At 48.1% G+C, this 10453-nt stretch overlaps 1 protein-coding gene across 1 annotated transcript; it reads left to right on the plus strand.

Annotated features, from left to right (window-relative positions):
• Positions 1-5402, plus strand: FBXO45 (F-box protein 45). The gene is made up of 3 exons (XM_075760690.1): positions 1-445; positions 581-937; positions 2800-5402. The coding sequence occupies exons 1-3, from the start codon at positions 164-166 to the stop codon at positions 2983-2985; spliced, it is 825 nt and encodes a 274-aa protein (XP_075616805.1). The 5' UTR covers positions 1-163; the 3' UTR covers positions 2986-5402.
• Positions 5403-10453: the final 5051 nt, after the last annotated feature.

Below are 10453 nucleotides of genomic sequence, written 5' to 3' on the forward strand. Positions count from 1 at the left end.
CGCCGGGCGCGCGCGCCCCCTCGCCGTGAGGGGCCGTGAGGGCCGCGGGCGGGCCGGGAGCGCGCTCGGCCCGGGGCCCGCCGCCACCGCTGTCGCCGGCGAAGGGAGGGGTAACGCGGCCCCCGCGACCCGGCCCGCCGCCCACGGGGCGCTCGGGGAGGCGATGGCGGCGGGCCCCGGAGGCGGCGGCGGCGGCGGAGGGGGAGCGGCGGCGGCGGCGGCGGGAGGGCCGGGCTGGCGGTTACCGGGGCGGGTGCTGGAGCTGGTCTTCTCCTACCTGGAGCTGCGGGAGCTGAGGAGCTGCGCGTTGGTCTGTAAGCTGTGGCACCACGTCCTGCACGGCGACGAGAACAGCGAGGTGTGGCGCAGCTTGGCGGCCCGCTGCCTGGCGGAGGAGGCCCTGCGCACCGACATCCTCTGCAACGTGCCCACCTACAAGGGCAAGGTGAGCCCGGGAACCCCCCCGCCCCGGCCCCTCGGGGACACCCCCACGGGTGTCCTTGGAAACCGAGGAGGTGGGGGGGCCTGAAAAACATGACAGGATTTTATCTACCTCCCCCTCCCCCCTTCTCCTCCCCAGGTCCGTGCCTTCCACCACGCCTTCAGCACCAACGACTGCTCGAGGAACGTCTACATCAAGAAGAACGGCTTCACGCTGCACCGCAACCCCATCGCCCAAAGCACGGATGGGGCGCGGACCAAGATCGGCTTCAGCGAGGGCCGCCACGCCTGGGAGGTGTGGTGGGAGGGCCCGCTGGGCACCGTGGCCGTCATCGGCATCGCCACGAAGCGGGCGGCCATGCAGTGCCAGGGTTATGTGGCCCTGCTGGGAAGCGACGACCAGAGTTGGGGCTGGAACCTGGTGGACAATAACTTGCTGCATAACGGAGAGGTGAACGGCAGTTTCCCCCAGTGCAATAACGCGCCCAAATACCAGGTGAGCGGGGCTTGGTGCGGGCTGGAAGCTCCGCCGTGTCTGTCAAGAACCTCCTCCCTCATGTGTCCTGGCAGTCTGCTGTCCTAACGCCCACTTGAGGGTCTCTTTGCTTTCCCTTCCGGCTTGTGAGGCCTTTCCCCCTTCATTTACCGCTTCCTCGGGCTATACCTGCGTGCGGTGTTCGATGCACCTGACCCTCACTTGTTTCTGCCCTTTTATCTCAAATGCTGAGCGCGAAGCATGTATGTGTCTGTTTAGGCACCGTGAATGTCTGTGGGGTTTTGTACAGCAGTGTGAGCTGAGGTTAGCACTTAGGTAAGAGTCTTCCCGCAAAAAAACCTGCAGTAGTGCTGAGTGCTGCTTGTTTGCTCGCTGGCAGCGTTCCCGTAGGTGACCTCCCTTGGCTGGGATGCTGGGACGTGATGTTCGGATAATTTCAGGTTATTAAGGAGTGAGTGCCGTTCCACCTTTTTGTCCCTACAGAAGCGTTTGATATTGTTCTTCTGGCTGCTTGCACAACTATCTTTTGACTGCTGGATTTCCTCGTGTTGCAACTTAAGCTGTGTGCGTTATAATTTCCATCTCATAATGCTGTGGCTTTGTATGAATATTGGCTTATGTTTCAATTGTGGGTGAAGATCTCCTTAGTAACTTGTATCTGATATTCCTCAATTTCATGTAAAAGTTCACCGCCAAGCACTTAATTCTGCCTGAAGGTTACACCTGCCGTTTTTGGGAATAATACCTAAAATTAGTGTAATTAGAGAGATTTAGGTCTCTTTCTGTTTGCGCGTTCCCCAGCTTGCAGATTGTGTTGGCACTTTCCAGACTCGGCCCTTTGCAGTCACTTCCTGCTGTCCTTATCTAGGCCTTTCTGCAGCAACAGGGTGAGGAAAGATTTTGAAGGCAAGAGTCCCCAGCTCATGTGGGGACTCGAGGGTGAACGCAGTCGCTCCTTTCTCTGTAAAAATTGATGAGAGCTCAAATCGGTGATCCTTTGGAACATTTTGTGTTTATTAAGACGCGTACAGTGATCTGCTCGTAGAAAACGTACTTGAAGGAAACGCATGCGTTTGGTAGCGTTGGTTAGAAGAAAAACACGTTGGCTGGAAGAAATCCCCAGCCTTGGGGCTGGCTGGTGAAGACTCAGAAGTTTGTGTGGTGTCCTGCTGTGCTGGCGTCTGGGACTTGTCTGAAAATAACGTTTACTAGATAAGCGCAGGGAGCGCTGTGCGTGCCTGGATCCAAGTCTCTTGCTGAGTTCAGTGTTGGTTTCACTCGTGTGTGTGTGCATATATATGTATGTTAGGTTTTTTGTGCTTATTTTGCCTAAGTTTTGCACTGGAATTTCCTTCTGCCTTGGTGAGCATGTATTCCGGTATATTTTTGTATGTGGCGCTTACCTTTCTAAAACAAGTTCATAGTCTTTGAAATTGCTCCTCACAGAGCAATTACAGCTCAGCGATGGCAACGGCGAAATACAGACCTCAGGTAACCTGGGGGCCATTACAAAGTTTCCAAACCTCGGCAGTTTTCTGAAGCGTGAGGCATGCAGTACGCTCACCTGGTGCTCTGGCACGGTTCACGTGAGACGGGTCACGTTTATTATCGCGTGGGTGGTGAGGTACAGCCTGCCCACTGGAACGGGCAGCAGAGGTACTCGGGATCTTAGTGAGTTTGAGCCAAATTGAGCCATTGCCATCACAAAAGTAATGCAATCATGAGAAACAGGAAAGTCTTGCTTTAATATACCTGCTGCGTGGGTTATGCTTTATTTTTGTGTCTCCGTTTGAATACGCTGACTCTTTCTATGTTTTTGGTTTGGGTTTTTTTTTATTTCCCCCTCCCGTCTCTGTTTCCAGATAGGTGAAAGGATTCGAGTTATCCTGGACATGGAAGACAAAACATTAGCCTTTGAGAGGGGCTACGAGTTCTTGGGAGTTGCCTTCAGAGGACTGCCGAAAGTTTGCCTGTATCCAGCGGTGTCTGCAGTGTATGGTAACACAGAAGTGACTTTGGTCTACCTGGGAAAACCTCTGGATGGATGACATGGATTGTTTCGTTGGGACATCGAGATGTGGATGATTGGGAGGAGAAATCTGCATGTTGGTTAGAGGGAAACACGTATTAGAGGAAAAACAAAAAAGTGTGGGTGTGTGTCCAAGAACCATCGAGGGAGTCACACAGAGTTTTGAAACGGAGGACCAGCCATACTTCAGGAATTGCGTTACATTTCCTCTTTCTACCAGGCCAGAAAAATCCTCAGGGTTGCAGTTGGTTGAGTGGGAAGCTGACACATGCATGTTGCAACAGATTTCATTGCTAAGATGGCAGTGTGTGACCTCAAATATTTAAGAAAGGATTTGATACAAAACTGCTTGAGGAAATTAACCTGAGATTTGTAAGTAGCGTGTTTTGTGAAAGACTCCCGTTTTAAAACTGCTTGTTCCTTCCCTTCCCTCCTTTGGGCCAACGTGGGTACCGGAGGAGAGTGAGTCTGGTTGGGTTTTATTTACAGTTTTTAACATACGGAGAAGCATGGTCTGTCTGGACTGCCCTTCTCTAGTATAATGATACAAAACGTGTGCAGCTATTTTTAAGTGTATTTTAAGGGTTGTATATACAGAACACGTTGAAAAGAACAGTTAAAAGAAAGGGTTTGCTTTATTCTAACTGGGACATAATTTCTTCAAGGGAGAAAAAAAAAAAAAAAGCCCCACTACGTGGCATCAGAAAATATACCTCGGACAGGTATATAACATTCATGTAAGTGTACTTCTTCTGTTGTGTCGTAAAGCATTTTGGGATGCTCTCGTGGAGTACGGTGCTACATTGGGTCATTTTCTGTGAAAGTTTCCATAGCTTTAGCAACAGTTTTGTTCTCTGTAGGAAACGCGAAACATTTTTGCCACACGTTTCCTTTGGCCAAAATTCACAGGCCCCTTTAGGAAAGGAAGGCACAACACAGCGCTGAGCTTGTCTTCCTTTTGACATCGAAAGAAATTAACTTTTAAAGCATTCTTACACTTTCTGATCACTGTTGCAAAACATTTCAAAATAATGAGGAAGGAGCATTCAGTTTCTGAATCCAGACCTTGTTTTCAGCTTAAAAGGCTTTGTAAGGCTTTACGACTTGGCTGAGCCTTTCTTTAATGAAATAAAATCCCCCAGTACCCAAGTATTCACCTCCCTGTCCTCAGCCGGGACGAGTAGAACTTCCACCAGCCGTTTGATGGGGATTCTGGATCAGGTTTGGGCTTTTCACTTGCACCAGTTTTCTAAAAAAAAAAACATGTCCAACCCCCCTCTGGTGTGTCTGGCCTGCGCAGGCCGGGGTGGCTGTGATGCTGAGGGGTGTAGTAAGGGGGGACTTTCTGGTGAAACCGCTTTCCTCTGAGGTCGCATGGTCTGTAGGGGCCCCCAGAAGGGCTCCTTTTAGTAGGGTGTTAAAATCTGCCAGCCCCGCGGCTAGCTCTTGACTCTCGTTTCTTGTTGGCTGGTGTTTCCCAGAGCTGTCTGAACTATTTCAGAGTTGGGCACACTTGTCAGAGAGGGAGAAGGAAATATTTATACAACCTCTTTTTGCTTTATTTGCGCTAGAGAATGTGAATCGCTTACTATCGGACACTGGCAATTCTCTGAGCATGGAAGAGAGAGGAATTCCTTCCTCTTAGGCTGTTGCTCGTTTTTTTCCCCCCGTTACTCGAGTAACGCGAGGAGAGCGGTGCAGGGAGGTGAGAGAGGCTCCCAGTCTGCTGCTGACGAGCTGTCCTTGGCGTGCTTTTAACCCAGTAGATAACCAAGTTCTGCACTGGAACAGAGTATGAACATTATTACCATTTTAAAGGATTTTAAAGTATTTATTTGTTTTGTGTGTTGTTTATTGCTTAAAGGCAACAGTGAGGTCCGTTCCTCTTGGCTGCACTAAAGAAAACAAAACACACAGTGAGAAATGAAGATGTTTTAAGTGGTGCTGAGAACAACCAAATAAATGAAGTGGGGCGGGCGTACGCTTACCTTTTGGAAAAATCTGTTACAAGCATTGATTGTACTAGACTGTAAAGTATGTATCTGCATAGCAGAACCCTGGGCGTGAAGTGGGGGGGGAAAGGAGACAAAACCCTGTCCAATTTCAGAAAATCACATTGTCCCCGAGATGGATGTCCTCGCAGTGCAGTCCTGAAAGATGTGGCCTCTGCGCTTGTTCATGAATCCAATTAGATGCAAGTAAACCCTGAGAACTTCTGAGGAGTTTTATTCACAAATTAAGATTGATTTCCATTCTTCAGATTGCGTCTTACCCTATAAATAATTAATTTCCCTCTAAATTAGAAATGCTGAAAGTTGAACATTCCTTAAGGGTGGGTTTGGGGGGGACTCACTTATGTAAGATTATAACTTATTCCTGGAGACCAATGCTGGCTGTACAAAATATTAAAATAAACTCTGCTGTAATTCAGAAGGATATATCGGTGTGTGCTGGTGTAATGGCATCCGCCCTGCGGTGGCAGGACAAACGGAGTAGTGGTTTGGTGCGCGAAGAACGTTCCCAGTTTGTGACTGGGAACGTGACGAGTGCTTAACGAGGACTTGTAAATTAGTCTAATAGCCGTGCTTGGGAAATTGCGTCCTCGGGAACAGGGATGCTTGCGTGTGACAATGGGAAAAGGATTCCTGATGGCTGGAGATCCCTTGATCAGAACGGAAGTGGTGTGCTCACCACTGCCCTGCCCTGCTGCTGCGCTTTCTGTACGGAAGTTCAATATTTTGCGGTGATTTTAGACAGAAGTAGGTGATTTTAGGGAGAAGTAGGAGACTGTTGTGGTTGGGAGCTCTGAAGCACTTTCCAAATTCTTTGCATCAAGAATTTGGTTTGAAGCAGTGAACTTCTTGCTAACTTCTCTGTCAGCTTCTTCAGGAGCAAAGAGGTTTGCTGCTGCCTCGCCAAAAATGTAGAATCACTTTTTGTAGCCTGAGGTATTCAAGAGTTGGCTAAACTGCTGTTTGGAGTATTCTCCCTACCCAGACTAGTGATTTGACTGTTTTGGTCGGGAGGAACATTGACTGTGCGCAGCTCCCGTAACAGAAATCAGTCAGATTCACAGGGCCTGGCTTCAGAATCCCGCAGGACATCTGCTATTTTTCAGTAAGTGAGCATTTTGTCTATTGCTTGAATAAAACTCAGAATTTTGCGTGGTTCCAAGTGTGCTGTGAAATCTTTTGGGACCTTAACAGTTGGACATTTGACCTGATCGCACCTCTGCATCCGAGGAAGCGGAGAGCTCGGTACGGCCGTTTGTTTCGGGGCAGTGTCTGTCGCTTCTTGTGTTGGCCCAAAGTCGGTTGTGCGACTTCTTGTTCCATCAGAGGACGGAGGTGTTGCTGGAACGAATTAATCAAGGTGGCAAGGGAAACTCACCCTGGTAGGGATATTTTCTTGAAAACATGTATTTTTTCCCCCCACTTCAGATGCAGTGGTGAGTGTGCGTTTTTGGGAGTCCTGTGTGTGCCTTCTACTAGCAAATGCCATTTGGTTTTGTGACTTCTGGCCGTGTTTCAGGTGACAAAACTAGCTGGGAGCAGATGGCCTTGATCCTGCGGGCTGAACGTCTGCTGCCTCGGATGCGGCTGGATTCTTCTCTGCCTGCCGCCAAATCCAATCGCAGGCTGGAACGTGTCAGCTTTTCTCTCTGCTTACCGACAATCTACATTTTTAAATTTCCTTAACACACTGGCCTGTTTTCCAGATGGCTGCCTCTATTTTTTTTCCTCTTCCATTTTCCCTGGGATGATGACAGCGGCAATGAATTAAACAACGCTCGGCCTGTTAATAGTTTGAGCATCAAAACTTATTTTCTCTAAGTATTTAGAGGTAACCAGCCCTCAGTGATTCCTGAACCTGTGCATTTCAATACTGATACTTCTGTCCTAGCGAAATCTTTACATGTTATAAATAGCTCTGGATGCTGGCAGGAACGCAGCTATAAGCACTGTATGTGCTGTCGTTCTCCGGAACAGCGCCCGTTCTTGCATAATACAGATAATTTGGTGAAATGCTTAGCCAGAAAACGGCATTACTGAGATCTGCACTAGGATCCTTTCTCCATTTACAGAACGGGTTTTTAAACAGTTAGGAGCGTGACGTGTGTGATTTCTGCGACAGTAGTCCACCTCGCGCTAAGGTATAATTCTGTTGAAAGGAAAATTAACTAAGCGGTAAACGAATACAGAAAGCTTTTCCTGCAGTGATGCTGAACCTGCTAATTTATACTTTAAGCAGCTTTTTTCATACCGCCGTATGGTGCTGTACGTGTTGTGTGACTTCCGAATGAATTCTCACCCCTCCCCACAAGAGGGCAAAGTCAACAGCGCTCTGGGAGCCTGAATTGCATTTCCGAAGCCTTGTGCAACATAAATGTTTAATGTGGAACCTTCTCCTTTAGCATTTGCTTCCTGGCCTCCTAAAAAACCAAAACAAACTTAAAAAAAAAACCCTCAATAAAACAGATGATGTTTGAAAAGTGGATAACGGACATCATCATTTTTAAAATACACTTCTTCGTTTGAACCCTTGATCCTGAAATCAGGCTGAGCAAATCTTTGCATTTCAGAGAATTATTTTTGATGGCAGCAAACTGAGCTGAGACTCTGAGATCACCTTAAAAGATACAAAAGGGATTGGAGAGGCTCAAACAAAATGTCGGTGTTGCTGTTCAAGGTCTATCTTTTCCCAGACTTGCTTTTCTTCCTCTCAGGCATCTATGACCAGGAAACAGTGATATCATCAAAAGATTATTTAAAACAAAAAAATTCCATTGCAGTTTAAAAACAAAAAAAGAAACCAAAATAATTGAAAAGGGATTTTAAAATAAAACTCATTGTATATTACAAGTGTTGTTTGCTCTTCTGCAATTTTACCAGCTCAAGAAACAAGGCTGTCTTTTTCCTTCCACGCCTCCACTTGCAGATTTGGTGTGAGCTACCTGGAGTTGTTTCATGTTTGCTTGATTTATTTTGCCTTTTTAATCCGTATTGTTCTACCTGCATTAAAAGCGATATATTTACCTGCAGGCAATGTTTGAACGGGGAAAAGCCTGAAGGTGTAACCTTGCCCGTTCTTGTCTTTTGCGCAGTGTCTGATCCCGGTTTCTGCAGCTTAAAGCTTTGCTATTTTCAGCCCGAAACAGCTGGAGCATTACCGTGCGTGGAAATGAGTGACCGTCCTGAGACACGTCACCCTCACGTATCTGCCATGGTTTACTGCTATGTCCCCAAATATTTTGCTGTATGTTTTGCAAAGTGATTTTTAAAAAAAATATATTCTATTGCCCTTTCTTGAACTTTTGATTACAGGCCGTGCCCCCGCTCTCGTTTGCACAGTGCAGCCTGCGCGTCTTTAGAGACACGCTCCAAAGCCAGATGTGAAAACAGCTGTTTCACAACAGTCTGTATGTTACAGCTACAAAATGCAATTCCCCGGCAAACGTTCACGCCCGGTTACGGACCTGCAGCATGACGCGCTGACGTCCTTCGTTCCTCCCGTCTTTGTTTAAAGCTTCGGTTTGCAGCAGGTGAGTTGAAAATCGAGGCAAGACAAACCCTGATGCATAGCAGGAAGCACAGACCATTTTCCAACCCAAGTGGGTGAGCGTGTGCCGTGTGCGTGACCTTCCCTGGACGCTCCGTGGCTCAATAAACGTGAAACGTGAGAGCGGGTGGGCCACGGGCTGCGCTCCAGCCACAAAACCTCCACCGTACCTCTTCACGGGTAACAAACTGCCGGTCGCAGCTTCTGCTGCCGCGCAGACTTCTGACAGCCTGCGAGCGAGTGATGCGCCAAGGTTATGAAGCTCTTCTGTTTCTGTAGCGTCCTGTGCCGCATTGAGTTGCTTTTAAATAGTAATTCAGGAGCGTGTGCTCCACCAGCTTCAACGTGTGACTTCGTAATTATAAACTGCTGGACAAACCTGCCAGTAAGGAAACGGACGTTGACCGAAATGCTTTTTGTATGATGCTCCAAATACTGCAGTGGTTAAAGCTTTTCAGCCTCTGTGTCGGCCACTTCCACATCGCCTTTTAAGGTTTTTGGTTGGCTTTTTTAGTGCTCAGGTGACAGCGAATGCTTTTCTTATGCCGGATCGCATCTGACATTGGGCACCTGAGCCCTTCTGCCAGTTGTTGTGCGAGGGCAGAGTGCGAGGGCAGGACCTCATGCTTTGTAAACACTTGAGAGATTTTATCTCGGCTTTAGTGTACGATTTTGTCTTACCGCAATAAATTGACGCATGCGGAACTGGAGCAGAGTGAGAACAAACACTAGTGGGACTCAGGAGAGCGTGTGATACGGAAATACATTGGTTTTACGTGTCAACCTGGTGGGCTCCCATGCCGCGCTGTGCGTCTCTGGGATGTGGCTCGTCTTGGCTGCCCTTCTCGCAAGGAAAATGGAGTGCAAGAGGGGAAGATCTACATTAATCGATGCATCCGTTTGAACTTTCCCCCCTCTTGCATCCCTGGGCTAATTCAGGTCTCAAACTGAAAGGTGAAAGCCTGCTTTGAGTTTCTCCCAGATACAGCTGTGGGCTCGAGGTTTCAGGTACAACAATGATGTCACGTTTGTGTCAGAGTTTGTTTAAAAAACCCACAGAAACTTATATCCTGGCAGTTTTTTCTGTTTTCTTACACGAGACCAAGGAATATGCCCTAGTTGCCGATCCTGAAACCCCGCAGACTGGCTTTCCTCTGTCGCTTGTCCTGCAGCTATCACGCTCGAAAGGATGATGCTGAGCCCCAAGGCTGAAGATCCGGGAAAGGAAGACTTTGGAGTGTGAAGGCTCCGGTTTGCTTCCAGCCCCGACTGAAACCCACCTTGAGAAGAGCTGCCTGTGAGCTAAGGCTGCGAAGCAGAGCTGTTGGCTCTCCTGGCCAGGGGAGAAAGCTGGGTGGGACAGGCTTAGCTCTGTAAGGAGCTGAGGGAGTTTCACTTCCCTTCACGTTAATGACACAATTACTCACTTCTCTTAAGCGGAATGGCAGCAGGAAGGGAGTACGTGTGACTACAGATGGGAGTCGTTTTTCTCGCCGTAATTTGCATTGCTGAATGATGTCACGGCAGTGACTTGTCCATACCTTCTCCTCCTGGTGACTTAGAGCCTCCAGTCCCGACAGTTTTACACTAAAAACTTTGGTGAATGTGCTGGAGTAGATGGGTCAGGGGTTTTTATTGCTTTTAATGGTTTATTTTATTGTAAGAAACTGACAATTTATCCACATCTGGCAACCCTGTGGGGAAAACTTGGGCAACGCTTTCAGGTCCAGGTGCAACCAAAGACCAAACTGTAGATGTAAGCAACCTGGTCGTGGGGTTTTCCAGCTTTTGAGGAGATCTAGGAGGAAAGATCAGTTGTCTTCTCTGGCTTTGGGCACTTGCGCGTCCTGCAGGTGCATTGCAAGCAGTTCTCTAGAGCACCTGGACTTCCAGTAGTGTCTGTCTCTGATCTTGAGTTGCTACAGAAA

This window comes from Balearica regulorum, chromosome 9, assembly GCF_011004875.1.
Source record: "Balearica regulorum gibbericeps isolate bBalReg1 chromosome 9, bBalReg1.pri, whole genome shotgun sequence".
Taxonomy (NCBI): domain Eukaryota; kingdom Metazoa; phylum Chordata; class Aves; order Gruiformes; family Gruidae; genus Balearica; species Balearica regulorum.

Coding starts and splice junctions, on each gene's coding strand:
- FBXO45 (XM_075760690.1), top strand. CDS start 164: ATGGCGGCGGGCCCCGGAGGCGGCGGCGGCGGCGGAGGGGGAGCGGCG. Junction 446..580: donor TGCCCACCTACAAGGGCAAG/GTGAGCCCGGGA, acceptor TCTCCTCCCCAG/GTCCGTGCCTTCCACCACGC. Junction 938..2,799: donor ATAACGCGCCCAAATACCAG/GTGAGCGGGGCT, acceptor CTCTGTTTCCAG/ATAGGTGAAAGGATTCGAGT.